At 38.6% G+C, this 17,805-nt stretch overlaps 2 protein-coding genes across 2 annotated transcripts; both read right to left on the bottom strand.

Moving 5' to 3' along the window:
• Nucleotides 1–6,180: 6,180 nt before the first annotated feature.
• On the bottom strand, nucleotides 6,181–9,934 carry LOC105439622. The gene is made up of 6 exons (XM_030974480.1): nucleotides 8,594–9,934; nucleotides 7,681–7,949; nucleotides 7,293–7,502; nucleotides 6,934–7,170; nucleotides 6,525–6,601; nucleotides 6,181–6,350 (listed from the first exon to the last, which is right to left on the bottom strand). The coding sequence occupies exons 1-6, from the start codon at nucleotides 9,539–9,541 to the stop codon at nucleotides 6,181–6,183; spliced, it is 1,911 nt and encodes a 636-aa protein (XP_030830340.1). The 5' UTR covers nucleotides 9,542–9,934.
• A 3,439-nt stretch (nucleotides 9,935–13,373) lies between these two features.
• Nucleotides 13,374–16,657, bottom strand: MTB1 (metallothionein b). Its single transcript, NM_214576.3, is given in 4 exon segments — nucleotides 13,374–14,285; nucleotides 14,807–14,918; nucleotides 15,670–15,759; nucleotides 16,468–16,657. Coding segments are annotated over 3 exon segments (201 nt in total). The 5' UTR covers nucleotides 16,499–16,657; the 3' UTR covers nucleotides 13,374–14,285; nucleotides 14,807–14,838.
• Between the last annotated feature and the right edge of the window lie 1,148 nt (nucleotides 16,658–17,805).

Raw genomic sequence — 17,805 nt, 5'->3', positions numbered from 1 at the left:
ATGCGGTAGCTTTGACGTTTCATTAGATTATTAAAGAAAGAAGACGATTCGATGTACCATTCTCGACTCTTAATCCTTAATGTTTGAATCAAGTAACCCTTCCTCCGCGCGTAGCGCGGTAGCTTTGACGTTTCATTAGATTATTAAAGAAAGAAGACGATTCGATGTACCATTCTCGACTCTTAATCCTTAATGTTTGAATCAAGTTCCCCTTCCTCCGCGCGTAGCGCGGAAGCTCTGACGTTTCATTAGATTATTAAAGAAAGAAGACGATTCGATGAACCATTCTCGACTCTTAATCCATAATGTTTGAATCAAGTTCCCCTTCCTCCGCGCGTAGCGCGGAAGCTTTCACATTTTATTACAATATTAGAGAAAGAAGACGATTTGTTGTATCGTGTCCTTCATGAATTCAGTTTCCCTCCCCCTTCCGCGCGAAGCGTGGAAGCTTTGACGTTTCAATAAATTATTCCTCTTAATCCTTGTCTCTATTCATATTCACCCATCCTGCGCGAAGCGCAGAAGCTTTACCGTTTCAATAAATTATTAGTAAAAGAAGACGTTTCGTTGTATCGTGTACTTTGACGTTTCATTTAATTATAACTCTTAATCCTAGTCTGAATTCAGTGGCCCCCCTTCCTTCCGCGCAAATCTCCCGGCAGTGCTTGTCGCAAAAGCTTCTCGAAAGGAATTGAATACTACTGTTAGTGTTAACGGCCACTAATTAGCCCCATTAGTGACTATACAAAATATATGCTCTTCCTGGCTATTTGGGAATGTGTCAGTTTGCAACAGAAATGGAAAAACGCGAATTTTGTTGAGAATCATGTGATATCACGAACATCTATAAATTATTTGTTTGAAATTCAAAATAAGTCATGGTTGGATTTTTGTTTTGGGTTGGGGCTAGCGACCCCAGCCCCCCCCCCCCCCACCAGTACGACAGTGACATAGGCCTATATCAGCTTTTTAATAAAACAAAAATAAGTTGTGACATAATAATCTTTCTTCAAAAATGACAAATGTTTTAGGAAATATCCGGAAATAAAATGAGTGAAAAAATAAAAATAAAGATACAATGACGTGAATTTTAAAAAGGGTGAACGGAAACAACATATCAACTAGTGAACTATCTTATAAGTCATACTAATGTCCAAAAATCTTTCTCCTTGTCTCCGATCTCATCACGAATTCGACACAGAGTTCATCTATGTTTACACTGTCCAGGATTGTCTGATGTGCATTGCAGATTGCTACTTTTGCGCTTCGCGCTTAACATTTAGCTCGTTGCTTTTTGACGCTGCGTCTTTGCATTTGGTGCACTGCATTTCTATGATGCTGTTGATTGAACAAATTGAATGAATTCATCAATTCCCGATAAAGCCGTATGAGCGAGAATTCAATTTATTCTTGTCACAAAATGTGTATATTGATGGTCATCATGCGAGTAATAACCATTAACTACTCTCATCGGGCTCTCATCATTAATTTTTCTCTTTTTTTTTTGTTTTTTTTGTTGATGGTGAATTAATGGGGGGATGATTGTACAGACCACCCCCCCCCCCCACCTGAAATATTGGGGGGGGGGATATATCCCCCCCATCCCCCCCCCCCCTATTCGAGGGAACCCTGTAGGAAAGTGACATAATACAAATTAATTAAAACACAAAAACACGTTTCAGTTTGAAAAGACGACTACATAAAATTCAAGCATGGTTACAATGCGTCAAATTAATAAAGCCAGGGCACGTAATTATGTTTATCAATTAAACAAAACAAGTTCACATACATTGATATACTTGCACTGATACAATAAAATCAAACAAAATTTAAATCACACTAAATGATAAAAAATATATTAAAGTCAGACTGAAGGGTTTATGCTAGAAATTGAGTTGATTTGGTGTACTTGTGTATTTTTTCATCAGGATAAAGATCGTAACCGGGTACGAAGTTGATTTGTCTAACACAAGATGGAATACATCAGCAATACAGAGCTGAACGGCGCGGACATTTTGAAAATATTCGTCGAGAGCGGACTCCATACCGTCGGAAATATGAGAGTCAGCTGGTCGAAACCCGTTGTTTGTGTCTGTCTTGTGACTTTTTTTAATTGGAGAAAGGCACTTATCATCAGACAGAGCACACCCTTCTTCCATGCCGAACATGGCATCATAGAGTTCCTTAGAATCAACATCCCAACGATACGATTCGTCAAGATTTTCTGCAACTTCTCACCGTGCAGTATACCAGGGCACGAATGCTGCAACTTGATTAGCAAGATCAAGGAGGATCTGAAGACCCAGGAGAGGATGAGGGGTGATGGTGTGAGGTTGTCACTCACTTTCGTTTTTTCACACCTGTTCAACATAGCCAGACCATCTTGCTGGAAAAGAGGTTGCTTCGAGACGGGTCGAAACGAGCATATTCGACCTCAAGAAAATGACACCAGTTTGTCCAATCTCTGTTCTTTCGGCCCCAGCATTAGAAGCTTCGAGATGGCCGACTGGGTGGCCCTGATTGAGTTATTGGCTCTTTCGGACTCTAAACGCGGTGTAGAAAATGGTCTTCTGACATCGTTTCGTTTTGGAGAGAAGTACGGCTTCTGGCGTGACCTGGAGGATGCAGAGCTGAAAAGGGACTTTCAAATCTTAAACGATTGCCATTATGAACAAAGCTCATTCTTAAGGAAAAAGGATGTAGACCTACTCTTTATAACCACAATATATCTCCATGCACTCGAATGTATACTGTTGGTCATAATGGTGGCATAATTATTTTTACCCCAAATTATGGAATAATAAAATAATAATAATAATTGGATTTATATATACGGTATATATATATATATATACATAGCGCCTTTTCCAAAGGATGTAAGGCGCTGCTCTCTTATAGACCGATTTTGACAATGATTTATTCCTAATAGATCTCAATAATATTATTTTATTTATTTATTTATTCAAACATATTTATACAGGTACACAAGATCAGAAGTAAATATGATTTCCATCTTGGACCTGGTATTAAAAACATCATATAAAAAGTTAAATAACAAAGTATAACAAAGTAAAATATACAATACATCATAGTAATACAAATAAATTATGGTAGTATAATAATTCACGGCCTTAATAACAATGATTCTAAATATAAATAAATGCTACATATAACAATGGCAACATAAAATAGTCATATGAGAGTATGCAAATGTAAGGTTTCAGATTAGAGGTTGAGGTAATCTCAATGGATTCGATTTTTTTTTTTTTTTGTACAATGATTTGAAAATCTCTAGAGACTGAGCATAAATTTATTTATGGGGTAATAGATTCCATACTTTAGCACCGGCACATTTTAAGGACTGACAATAAAGTTGAATGTTTGGTTTAGGCGGTACAACATTAAGGGAATTTGCATTACGCGTCTTTAGTCCATGTCTATCGAAATACATTTCGATCTCATTGCATAAACGGGATGGGGCAATACCGTCAACACATTGGTACATCAGTGTAGATTTTTCATCAGGTCAAGACCAGGAGTATCAATATAATCGTAATTACCGGTTACGTGGCGAGCTGCCCTTTTTTGGAGTCTCAATAGGGGTAATTTCAATTTATTAGGACGGTGACCCCCAAACTGAGATACCGTAATCAAGACAAGGTTGAATAGTAGATTTATATATAGTATTCAGCAGTGTCATGTTTAAGAATTTTCCTAATTTTCCAAGGCAAACAAATCTTGTATGCACCTGCCCTACAAAACTCTCTTAAATAATCATTCCATTTCAGGTTTTCATGAATAATAATACTTTATAGAAGTGGACTTGCTCAATGAGTTCATGTTCAATGTAAATATCCAGACGTACTGATGACTTAGTCGTAATAAGCATTGTTTTGGTTTTATTTATATTTATCTTAAGACGGTTCCTATTATACCAACTATTTAAAACATTCACTGTACTTTGTAAATTAAAAGTAACATTGTGAACATTTTCACCAGTAACATACTGTAGATAACTACATCGTCAGCATAGATAGAGCATACTCCATTATTAATACCTTGTTATATCATTAATAAATAATAAGAAGAGGACAGGAGCAAGAACACTACCCTGTGGAACTCCAACTACTAATTCCTTTATAGCTGAGTTCTTACCCTTGGAACGAACTAATTGTTTTCTTCCAGTGATATAATTCGAAAACCTTTTAATTCTGTATCATAATGCCGTATTTATCTACACTGTCGCTCATAACGTTGGAATATTTTTTTTTACCCCAATTTATGTAATTATTTTGACAATGATTTATTCCTAATAGATCTAGATGATAGTATACATTCTCAGATTTTATTGAATAATAATTTGCCAGTGTTTGTTTTGCGCGACTGCTAAAGCATATGTATGCTAATATGCTTATCAGCTAGGGGACCTACGCTCTTAAGTCATAAATGGCAGTAATGAGGATTAATGCCCTACAAAAGGGCACAAATATAGCACATCGACACGGTTTTGATCCTGGGGCCTCACAGTTACGAGGCCATTGCTTTGCCACTGAACCACGCAGCGGGGGCTAGGGTAGGGGGCAGTTCCCACCAAAAAAAAAGAAAAAAAAAAAAGGAAATGCAATAAATTATCACAAATCCTCTGTATGGCCATGCATTATGGCTCAAGGCATGGGCACCCAGAAGATTTTTTTTTTTTTGTTGGAGACCGGGGGTAAATTAAATGAATTATTGATAATTGATTGTATTTTCTTTGTGTTTTGAAGGTAGTCCTTGATGTTACTCTCTGTAGAAAAGAAAATAATGAGTATGGGTTTATAAATGCACATTTTCTGTTCTACATTCTTGGCTTAAAGATTCTGATGATGAATAAATCTTAGCATATTAGGTACAAGTTTATTTGGTTGTGCATGACAGATCAAGGGAGTGTATGCATTGACAGAGGGGGGGGGGGGGGATAATACCCAAAATACCCTTCCCTTGTATCAAGTACCAATTTATAAAGTGCCTCATGAGTAAAAAGCATAATTGTTTACTTTTAATTTTTTAATATGAATTTATTCAAGTTTTTTAAGACCTTTATCTACCTAGTTCATTTATTTTGTCGTCCTTCAGAAACCCACATGTGTTGATGGCAACATGACAGCGACCAAAGAGAGTGAAAAGATTGCGGTACGTAGCTGCAACCCGTTCTGCTTCCCTGATGAGTGGCTGTTTCATTGTATCAGCTACTCTTGTCGTAAGTCTGATGATGTTGTCGGGCTGTAAGGATACATGAAGATATGATATCAATTAGAATAGAGTTATGGCCATTATTCTGTGAGGAAGAAAAAATTAAATTTTTCACATGTTATTTTCAACTTGCACATTTGGTGCCATGCACTTGTAGTTGTAGTAAAAGAGGCTCTACTATACTCACTTTGAGGCACTTGTGAACGTGGTTGCCTATAAAACTCTTTCCGTGATATGCCTGTCTCTGCACATGCATATCTTGCAAGGCTTGATCCAAACTGGCTGCTATCATCCCACTGGCTACGGAAACCTTTGATGACTTGTTCAGGTCAACTTTCTGTATTGGTAAGACAAAGAGAAACCTCAGACTTTATAATGATATCAGCTATACAAGCAAATTGGATTTAATAGGGGAGAGGATAAGCTGTTAGTTTTATTGAATACATGTATTATACAGTGTATAAAAAGAAATCAATACGCACCACATCATTTATCTCGGAATCCTTTTCCTTGACAGATTCTTGGAGAAGTTGGACCGGTTGAGAAGCAGCTTCCTCAGGATAAAGGAGAATGAAGCCTGATAGCTGCTCCATCAAATCCTTGCGCTCCTCTTCCTTCTCTGCCAGCATAGCCTCCAGTCGATGTCGCTCCACCATGTTGATCATGTTCTTCGATAGGTTGCTTGGGGCGTCCTGGGGAGCGAGGTACGCCACAGTCTGGATGTCTAGCTGGTGGCATGCCTTCTCCATACTGTTAAAGTGCTTCGAAAACAACCCGAGACTGATGTGTAGGCCAGGGGGGCATACCTGCAAGAAAAGAAAGAGTAAATGAATGAATCAATTGCATGCATGTTGATTGAATGTTGAAAGGAAAAAATGGTCATATGTAGAAATTAGATTTTTATTACAACTTTTGTCATACCTGATCGATGGGGATTGTAACAAGGGGCTACCGCACTACGTTGAAGTGGTCCTTTGCACTTTTGGAGCCAGAGTGCTGGAACTGGTGTAGGTGTTCCTCAAGAGTTGCTAGAGTCCTACTCTGTCTCTCCCCTCTTTCAGTTGCTGGCTTCATCATGTCCTGCTTGCTGACAAGACAGTAGAGGCAGCAGTGACGACCTTGATAGAGGGGGGGGGGGGGGGGAGATGAATATACATTAAAATTTGTCCTGATGTGGGATAATGGGGGAACATCATGATAAAGGTAGTATTAAAGTCATTTATTTAATGATTTTCCCTTCCCATATCAAATCATGCAAAAATAAGTTTTGTTCCTTCTAAAATTGCACTTACCATTTGGACCTGTTAAGCCATAGATTTTGGAGAGGTACTCATAGTCCCCAAAGTGGAATGCTCGCAGTGGTCTGCCTCTGAGGAAGAAGAGAGGAATTGTTGACTTGAATTAAACTTGTGCCAGCTGTTCACGAATTATGTACCATTTCATATTATTGAGGCCTTATATGTTTTGAATTGCACTAATGCATTGTTTTCTTGTTTTTTATCCTCGTACCATTTTATCTGTTACTTTCCATTATGGTATTTATATACTTATTTATCTTTTTCATCTACATGTATATAATTATATTATATTTTTTTTATATCATTTTCTACAGGATTTTAGAAAGCCTCTGCCTGCAGGATACTATCAATCATTATCTTCAAATATATATGGTATGTAAATATTAGACAAAGACAACTGTACCTCCATGTTGTAGTTGTGAGATGTTCTATCTCGGCTGAAAACCCCTGCAGTGCCAGCTGTAGATTAAAAATATTATCTACAGCATTAAACATCACGACGATTATTGTGTTCTGGACACTGTTGGGCTTGGACACATTGGCGATTTGGATCATCATTTTGAAGGAGGAACCTCCCTTGTCACCGCCAACCTTTAACCATACCTCCCCTCCTGTGTCGTCAAAGGATAGAAGGTTCAGCCTGTGGAGAAGAGATGGGAAAATGAATGTTAGATTTGCTGTTACTATCCGAACAAGCAATGTATATTTTATGGAGTAATATTGCAGATAGTAATAAAAACATTAGTGGGTATAGTGACTTACTTCTCGTATTCGTCCAGGAGGGACATGACCTTCCTCTCCAATGAGGAAACTTTGACGAGTGGAGTCTTGATAATCTCCGTCTCCTTCCTCTCCTCGTTATGGAATTGGAGGGGAACCCATTCCCCCTCCAGGTTGTCCCCGATCAATTTCGCCTCTTGGGCCCGCACCTTCTTTTCACAATCGGAAGCAATGTTGTGTTCCTTAAGCCATCTGAAAAAGAGAATAACAAAATTATTAACTGCTTGACTTCTTGGTTTTTCCCCTCTTCCCCGCAAAACGTAAAGTTCTTAAAAAGAATTAATGTTGTCACAAACTGATATTTAATAAGAATGTTAAATGATAAAAGTACATAGACTACTAGTACCACTGCCAAAAATGTGTTCCTTACGATTTTAGTTTTCTTGTCATCTTCCAGCTTAGCCGAAGCATGGACCTCATATTGACCATGTCTATGTCGTTGATTTTGACGCTGGAGGATGGGTCATCCAGAGCCCCTGCCTTGTGAGCCCTGGAGACTTCGTGCCTAAACTGGACGTTTGGTGAGTGGGAGATCTCATCCCGGATGGCAGCAAGTTGCATGCTCCTTCTCCGCCTTGTTGATGGAGTGCTGTCTGCAGAGCTTATTCTCGGCTTAGTTATCAGTTTCGTAACCAGGGGCTTTTCATATGTGAAGAAATGCAGGGAAAAAAGTTAAAATGATTATCTTAATATTATAGTACAACATTTGTTGTAGAGATCATGACCCAGTTTTCATGATGGGGAACAAATAGAAGAGGAAAGTTTTGGAAGGGGTATTCCACATGGCACAAAAACAAAATATGAAATGAAATCATTTAAATGTCGACAAAGATCAGCAAATGATTTTTTTTTCCCTTCATGATATCAACTAAATTAGAGCAAGACTTGATTAAAATGATATATTACGGTTTCTGTGCTGCCATGTATTGTGTTCTTTAATCTTAAATACAGTTCCCTTTGTGAGAAGTTGTCCCTTTAACCTTATATTATAATTGCATTTGACCATAGGACAAATTTAGTAGCTTAACAATTTATCCTTACAGGACAGTTGTGAAACTTACCAGGGGGTGAGGTTATCATCTCACCATGTTTATATAACCTTTGTTCACTGTGAAAGTTTAACATGATGGCAAACCTGCATAAAAATTTAATACAGTTCATTTGATGATTAGCTCCCTTAAATCTATTCATTTTTTTTAATCTTGGATACATGTAATGTTAATACCAGCAGATTGTAAGTATGAAAGATATTTGAAAAAAAAGGAAAAAAAGATGTGACTTACTTGTCCTTTTGTTCTAAATACAGCAGTAGCACCATCATTAGAAGTACGTAATTTTTCTCGGAGTAGTACGGTACCAATTTCCTCCTTCTGCTGAGGGGTGAGTTGGCTTATGAGGTTGTCAGTGGTTTGTTTGTGATCAGTATGTGTGATTGTTGGATGGTGTGAAGGATGGCTGTGATGTGTGGCTATGTCATAAGTGAGGTTTGTGTTGCATTGCTTGCATGATATGTCTGATTTTTTAAGAATGTTATGGAAGTATGTGGGTGCTGGAGTTAGTGACTGGAAATGTACGTGTGAATGGCAGGTGGGGCATGAAATATTTACACGAGAATCGGACCCAAACAAGTTTTGTACACAAGACATACAAAACAAATGTTGACAAGGTGTTGAAACAGGACAAACAAAGACACATTCACATACTCTACAACAAAATTGACTGTCATTGGCTACCCCAAACCTCTCTTTAAACAAAACTTCATCATCAATTGCAATGTCGGGCACCCTTGAATTAGCTTTCAAGGAGTCCAGGGTGGCATGAAGTGACCGGTCTATCCTGGGACGACCTGTGCTTTTTTTCTTAGAAGGGCGCCCTCCAACTGACATTTTTTTAGAATGGGAACACACCACACAGGTTTGACTTCGTCTGTGTGGTGCCCAGATAGCTGTTGGCACCCATTTTTTGTTTCTGGGCGATTTCATCCCAGTGTAGCACCCCTTGCAAAATCCCTTAGGATGGATGTGGGGCTCATCATTCTCTACTGAAACAAACTTACTTATTAAAACAAGATAATCAGCTATGTCAAATGATGCAGGGTGTTTGGTGAGCATTTGGCCGCAAAGCCTACAAAGCTTTGCCAAATGGGCCAAATGCTCATCCAACCCCCCACCCCCCTCCAATCCCCCTCCCCCCTCCCCACCTTGACTCCCAGGCCTGTGCTTACACGACATTAAAGGGGTGGGGCCACAGTGATGGTGTGAAAGGGGTTAAGTGAGGCCGATGATAAGATGAGAGTTATTGACAGATAAAAAAGTAGGAAGCATAGAGACAAAAAAAAAAGGGATTAGGAAAAACACTTTGACAACTTAAAACAGAATGCCACCAGCCCTTTAAAACTCTTGACTTTTTGTGATAATACTATAAAAAGTTTGTTGATAAAATGATGAAAAACTATAGTGTAAAAGCTCACCCCCGCCGTACGTAACAATGATCGTCAACGTACGCGGGGATTCCAAGAAAACTCTATGACCTCATATGATTAACATGACGTATACGTTTTGTATTGTTGATCTGACATCTCATTGGTCAAATCACAGGTCTAAACTTGTCCAAAAGTTCGTTTACCCAACCCCCTTTCAAATGAACTTTGAGTTTCCCGCGCCCGCGAAATGAACTTGAAATGTAAACAAATGTCGCCCTCAGCGGCCAATCTTGGACAGTCTTAATCATCACACGGTCAATGTGCGGTGCGCGTACGTGGGGGGGGGGGGGGGGGGGGTGGGGGGGGGGGGGGATGCCGCTCTCTAATGGGTCACAGAACCCCCTTCCTGAGTAGGATGCATTTGCAACCCCAATAGACGCATTTTTAAGGCACTTCCTGGAGTAATAATATGACGTAAAATTGCTTTCTCCTGGTTACCCCACTGGCAGGCGTAGCCAGGATTTTTCAATAGGGGGGGGGGGGGGGGCAGGCGTGAAGGATCGACTAAACAGGAAAAAAATCTGCATCACCACCAATCTTACATGCGGGTCCATTAGGCGGAGCCCCCACAAGCTCAGGGGTTTTAGGTATTAATTTTTTTTCCCGCCTTTTCTCTTCTCTCTCTTCCCCTTTCTTCCTTTCCTCCTCCTTTTTCTCCTCTCCCCTTTTCTCTCCACCCTCTTTTCTCCTTCTTTCTCTCTTCCCTTTTCTTTCTTTTTCCCCTCCTTTTTCTTTTCCCCTCCTTTTTCTCCTGTTCTCCCTTTTTCTTTTCCCCCTTCCCCCTTCCCCATTTTTTTTTACTGGAGGGGGGGGGGGGCACGTGCCCCCTGTGTCCCCTGAATCCGCCACTGTTTACCCACCGGCGTACTTTTTGTGAGGAGCGACATGTGGCAAGGAGTGAGAAAGAGGTACAGTGTAATTATTGGTGATTTTTGAAGACTTCCATCCAACACAGCTTATTAGCTGATTATAGACGTAATTATTTACTAAAAAAATAAGGGGGGGGGGGGGGGGGTCAGGTCCCGGGGAAATGAAAAATGGCCCTTATCAGAACAGATAAGGAAAATGGTTTACTATTTAATTAAAATGGAAGAAAAAAATGTCAGAAACCAAGAGGGCACATATTATATGATACTTGAAAAGTCTGGCAGTTCTCTGTTTGGGATGGCAGGGCCCTGTCGGGTAGGGCTTAGGGTTCAGTATAGTCAAATGGACATAAGGTCAGACAAGATCGAGCCGTTATATTCAGGGGGGTGGGGGAGTAATCGCAGTAAATAGCTTTTTCCTTACTTTCTAGTTCAGGTCAATGTGATATGTTGATGGTTCTAGTAATGTGTGTAAGAAGTTAAGAACGTCACGGAAAATACATATAGGCCTCCTATCAGAATATGATACAGGCCTACCCCCTTAACGGGATTCCTTCCGTAAGCATCAAATTCTCACCAAATAACAAAGTGACCGATGAAAACTGTGGATTGGAGTGTGCTGCTCTATGCCTATGGATCAGAGGCATGGACTCCAAAAACAGGTGACATTAAAAAAAAAACGGTTGGAGAGTTCTGAAATGTGGATGTGGAGAAAGATGAAAAAGATAAGTTGGGTGGATATAATAGAGTGACAATTTTTTTTTCCAGATAGACGGTAGGGCCGCGAGGAATATGGCAATCTTATCAATCCTACGGCATGATGGACTCCTGAGAGATATCATCGAGGGAAGGATGGAAGGAAATAGACCGAGGTGAAAGAAAATAATTAGGATGTTTTAATACATGGTATCAGAGCAAATGATCGATACATACCAAAAGATGAAGGACAGACCTCAAGATCAGAGTAGAAAGGTGTGTTTAAGTGCTTAAAACCTGCTAAACAGCAGTCGAGCACAATAATAGAGAGAGAGAGAGAGAGAGAGAGAGAGACCTTTATTGTCTTTATTACAGGAAATTGCGTATACCATTTACCTTGCAAATGGCAATTTATTTTCCATCTCTGGTTTTACAAGGGAAATATTACATCAAGTTATCGACTTTTTTTTACCACAATCAAGGTCTACTTTTAATAGAGTTTAACCGCATTGAGGACACAGGCCTATATAATATAAAGTGCAATAAAATGTCATTTGTGAAATAATAATAATAAAATATTGTAAAAGTTTGATATAGGAGCTTTCACTTGTTAATGTTTATGAATGCTATAGTGTATGCAAGACCTGGGCCTCATTTCACAAAGCCTTTTTCAATGACAAATGCAACAAATCAGTGACAAATCTGCTGATAATCAATCAGACGCAAGGATTTCACTATAGCTTATAACAAAAACTGTCATTTGTCACTGATGACAAGTTTTGTAAAATGGGGCAGTAGCGTAATGGAACGAACGTGTTTGACGGGTTGACCCAGGATGAATTAAAACATTTCTTAAAAGCTCGTAATCAGGCTCTTGTCTATAGGCGGATTTTAGTTGGGGAAGGGGGGGGGGTTCAGACATTATGAGGTAAAATGAGGTTGACCCTTTCGAGGGGAAGGTCTGGGAGAGGGTGTCCCCTATAGGGTGACGGGGTGTCTTCAAAAGTGTGTGTGTGTGTGGGGGGGGGGGGGGGGCAACAACAAAAAGGGAGACCTACACAAAGGGAAACATCAAAGCGAAAATATACTTTTATATGTACATTAGTATATACCCCTACATTGTGATTATTGGGGTGATAATTTAATATTTGTTTCTGTCTTTATGTGGTCCAAGATACTGATTAAGCATTAAACTTTGATGCTGGGATACGATTTGTGGAGTCGCAGTGCGAAAAATTACACACAAAAAAAACTAATCCTAATTGGAAGTTAAGCATAACATAATCATGAAAGTAACATCATTTTATCAACTATAAATGCAAGCGAGCGAACTTTGAGGGGGGGATTAAAGGGGAAACTCGCTATTAGTTGCTTTCAACTGAAATTAGGGGCACATGTTATCGAAAAGGGAAAAGAGTCTTAGATTTACGTTTGCCATTATATTTTCATATTGACGTTATCCGTTCGTCCAACCGTCTTTCATACCTTTTCTCATTCATATCTGGTCATATTAACTCTCTCTTTCTCGTCCCCGTCTTCTTCTTTTTTCCTTTTCTCTCTCCCTCTCTCCCTTTTATCACTTCAATCTGGTCGTACTCACTCTCGTCCACGACTTTTTTTCTTTCTTTCTCTTTTTTTTCCTCACTCCCATCGGGTCATACTCTCTCCCTCTCGTCTACGTCTTTTTTCCTTCTCTCTCTCTCTCTCCCTTTTATCAATCCTATCTGGTCATATTCACTCTCTCTTTCTCGTCCCCGTCTTCTTCTTTTTCCTTTTCTCTCTCCCTCTCTCCCTTTTATCACTTCTATCTGGTCATACTCACTCTCGTCTACGTCTTTTTTTCCCTCTTCTCTCTTTCCTTTTTCTCACTCCCATCTGGTCATATTAACTCTCTCTTTCTCGTCCCCGTCTTCTTCTTTTTCCTTTTCTCTCTCCCTCTCTCCCTTTTATCACTTCTATCTGGTCATACTCACTCTCGTCTACGTCTTTTTTTCCTTCTTCTCTCTTTCCTTTTTCTCACTCCCATCTGGTCATACTCTCTCTCTCTTGTCCACGTCTTTTTGTTTTCTTTCTCTCTCTCCCTGTTCTCATTCCGATCTGGTCATACTCACTCCCCTTCTCCCGTACACGTTTTTTTTCCTTTTTTTTTCTCCCTCTCTCTGTGTAACCCGCAGTACATGTATAACTCTGGCCTCCGAACTCCTTCTCTTGCTAGTTTGTAATTACCGAGGCTATTATAGTTGTTCTTTCAACCTTTGAGCTTCTTATGTAATCTCCATTCTCCCCACATTTCCTCTGCAGCACTCAATTCTCTAAATTACACATCTCTCTTTTCTTCAAAGTACCGCAATAAATCTACTTAATATTTCCTCAGTATATACCATCCCAAATAAATCATAAGAGAAAATAAGCAACCCATACTGAATGTACATTGTAGTATTATTGAAATTTAATCATAGGTGAGTCTCGAACACATTAGTAATGTGGAGTTGGCGCATTACAAATACGCTATATTATTATTATCTTCATTCCAAATTTGACAATTTGATAAAAGTTAGAAACAGACTGAAGAATTTACAATACAGGGCAGTAACAAATGGAGAAAAATTCTATCATGGCAGCACAGCTAAAGCTGGGGTAATACTCTCCAAGTTTGGAAGCGCTTAGTGATTCTAATAAGCGCTATATAAAACCGAGTATTAGTATTATGATTACTGTCGGCCTTAATTAATTACTGTTTTTTAAGTAGTCCAATTAATGCCAATAAGTCTCATATTTCAGAAAAAATAAAGTTTAAATTAATTTAATATACATGTACAACTATCTTACAACAAAAATATAAAACATCGGGTCGAAAGTATATACAAAGTCATGTCTGCTTGGAGCATGTTGGCAGATGCGCTGAGTGACTTCATCAGCTGTATGCTCAATCTGTAGAAGAGAAACAGACACGGAGAGAAAAACAAAATGCTTGAAAATATTTGTACGAAAAAATATGAAAACACAGAAATAGTCAATGAATTTGTTCCGGTTGTTGAAAAAAATATACAAAAGTCATGAAAGACAGGAAGGTCTATACATATTGTCATAACTTGCAAAGATTTTCTAATTGGCCTTTTTTATATATCACAATGCAGTAATGTCAATCTTATTTTTTGTGTATTACTTTATTGACATTTTAATGAACATTAGATCAATATTCAAATTGATTCATTGACAATTGTTCCATTTCATTTCATATGAGAGCCGCTCCGGATATTGTACATATTCATTTAGTTTACATATAACTTACATAAAACTTTGCCTCTAGCTAAATATATGTCAGACACAAGGAGCTAAAACAGAAGTTCTATTGATGCAGTGCACATTTACAGTCTTACACTTCAAACCCTGTAATATCTATTATGACTGGCAAACGTTTTTTATAGCCATGAACATTAATACAAACTCACCTGCCATCCCTATAGCAAAGGGCCCAGCTCATCTAGCATGGACAGTTCCCCTCAGTGCATGAGCAGCCGCTTCCACACTTGCAGCCATCAGCACACGTCTTGCATGCCGCATCTGTGGACAAATAAAATAAACCAAGTAATAACATCAAATCAAAATGTCTCTACTCTATTGTTGGTATAACTGCATTTCTCTTTCATGTAGACTACACAGCAGGATATATAATGGGCACAATTGGTCTGTGCCCCTCATTTAGGCATACATGGAAAATGCAACCCCCCCCAAAAAAAAAAAAAAATATATATATATATATATATATATATATATTTATGTATATATATATGTGCAGGCACACATTTGTGCCCAATTCACTTGGCAGACCCAAAATTCACCAGGAAAATGAGATAAACATGTTTTAAACTATTTTCAACATCCTTTTCCTTAAGCTTGTCAGTGATTTTTAAAATAATTTAATAGGTGACAACAACAATAAAACCTAGGAGATGTGAAATTCATATCTCCCTGACAAATCATATAGACCTGTATCTTGGCTGTCAATATTTTTGTCAGATCCCCCCCCAAAAAACAAAACAAAACAAAACAAACAAACATGGATACCGGTACACCAGAATATTGATATTGAGCACAAATAATCATTGCCATTTTGTCTGACATTTAAGCCTGCACCCATTTAAAGGTGAGAGTATAAAGAAATTAAAAAAACGCATGAGCAATTGGAACAATTTTTTTCTATAAATATATAAATACTTTTAAAAGCCTTGTGTAAAGAGTTTAGTATAAAAATCCTTAATTACTAGGAGGTACTTTAATTTTTAGGGTTCACTGAAAATGATGAAAGACTCACTTGAGCATTTCCAAGTGCAGCAGGTTCCACCCTTGCAGCATTCACCAGTTGTACAGCAATTCTGTCCCTTGCAGGCACACTCATTTCCCTCTGTGTTCAGAATTTAAAAAAATATAATAATAATATAAAATATAATAAAAGTAATAACAATCTTGAATTTGAAACCACAAATCCATCAGTGCTTGTTGGTAAATACTTAGTTATTGACATAACTGTTGATGTAACAAGAATGAAAAAAAGGGCAAGAAAACATGAAATAACTCATTTGTCACATACATTTGGAACACAGTTGAATGCAAATGTCCATGTGCACATCTGCACTCGACACTCATTTTGGGGTCTGTAACTCAGACTATAAACTAGTCTCATTAGCATAATATATATTCATAATGAGTAACTAAGAATGTATATACCCCTTATATACCCCCTCCCTTTCTACCTAAATATTTGCCTCGATGAATAGATATTACGTAATTCTGTGTAATAATCATTATGATTAAAAGGACGAACCCTATTTCATACCGCACTGTCTACATTGCAGACAGGCTGCATTAGGGACTTTTAGATTTGTGTGGACTGATACGTGTGACGTCCATTCAAGGCAGTGCATTAAAAGGACGTCGATCGTAGCAATCCCCATTGTCTTCGTGCGAATCTAAAAGTCCCATGGCCGTATCGTATGCACGTAAATAAAATCGAGCGGTTTGTTTCTAGAATTAGAAACGCACCGTACACTGTATACGGTAACTGGGTATTTTAATGAGAAAATCAAAACATTGATTTCGACTGTTTTCTTACCCTTGCAGCAGACACACTTGACATCAGGCATGGTGATGAAATTGAACTCGAGTTGTACGTTTCAAAAGGTAATGTCAATCAGACTTCACTCAATACTTCGTGCAGCTTATGACAAAAACTGGTGAAATTCGGGGTTTTATGTGTTTTCACTCCAAGATCCGTGTGCAAGAAAAATAGGTAAACACACCACGTATAAGCACGAGCTAGACAACCTGTTAGCGGTGTGCAGGAGGCGATTTTTTTTTCTTCCCCGTAACCCTAAGCTTGATCTAGGTGGGCGTTTCTAGTTTTGCACACGCTTTTATCAGGAATGGTGATGACAGGCTCGTGTCGGATAAATTATAATAATTATAAGGGATATGGAAGGGAAGCAAAAATCATTTTAAGAAAAAAGCGCCGGGGGATGCCCTCCCCTCCCCCAAAACGTTCGCCCTCAAAGAAAAAAGCGTTGCTGAAACCATGGTGTCACATGCTGAAACAGTACGAAAGTGAATAGTAAAGGTAACACTGTCAACTTTGTGTCAATGTCTGTTAACGTAAGGTTTCCATAAAGTATTTCAAAATCATGTAGCACATTATATAGGCATGTATAATAATTGATATGCAAATGATTAATACTATGATTAAGAAATGAAAGAAGAAGAAGAAGGAGAAGAAGAAAAAAAAAAGGGGGGGGGGGGTAAAGTAAATGATTCCCGACCCGGATATCTCCGCCAGAAATCCCTCCATTTCGAAATATTCATGGTGTTCACTGCATCATGTTATGATGATCAACGTAATATTTTTCCATATTAAATGACCTGTAAATTTTTCCTAGGGCGTATTAGAGACACTTACCCCCAGTCAAATTGCCATCGTCCTATACACACACCAGGCATCAGCATCTCAGTCCAAAGGTATCCCGAATCTGCCCCTGATGATTGACCCAGCATACTACAGCTACGAAGTTTAAGGGCATATTAAGGGAAAATGTTACGATATTTACCATTGTATGTTTTCCGATTGGTCAAATAAATAATAATAATAATGATACAAAATAACCAAGCTTTTAAAGAAGAAGGTAATAGATATCGAGGCAGTCTGAATATATCTCCCAGCTGATACTGGAAAATTTCCTTCCCTTTAATTCTTCTTTCATAATTATGGTACAAGCATGTACACGTTCTCAAGGCTTACGCTCCTAATCGATTAAAACAAAACTAACATCCAATAACAACAACAAATCAACCCCGGGCAAAAAAAAAAAAAAACACCGATAACTATGTACGACATGACCCCTCTCCCCCCCCCCCCCCCCCCCACCATGTACAGACAACACACATTCGCGTGTCACTATAA

Source organism: Strongylocentrotus purpuratus, unplaced genomic scaffold (genome assembly GCF_000002235.5).
Source record: "Strongylocentrotus purpuratus isolate Spur 01 unplaced genomic scaffold, Spur_5.0 spur5_scaffold_7, whole genome shotgun sequence".
In the NCBI taxonomy this organism is placed as follows: Eukaryota; Metazoa; Echinodermata; class Echinoidea; order Camarodonta; family Strongylocentrotidae; genus Strongylocentrotus; species Strongylocentrotus purpuratus.
This window is presented reverse-complemented; position numbering and strand designations above follow the sequence as displayed.

Excerpts from the sequence above, each read along its gene's own strand:
- LOC105439622 (XM_030974480.1), bottom strand. The coding sequence starts at position 9,541 with ATGTCGTGTAAGCACAGGCCTGGGAGTCAAGGTGGGGAGGGGGGAGGG. Across the intron at positions 7,171-7,292 it reads CTCCTGGACGAATACGAGAA|GCTGAACCTTCTATCCTTTG; the intron begins GTAAGTCACTAT and ends TCTTCTCCACAG. Across the intron at positions 6,602-6,933 it reads CTCACAACTACAACATGGAG|AGGCAGACCACTGCGAGCAT; the intron begins GTACAGTTGTCT and ends CTTCTTCCTCAG.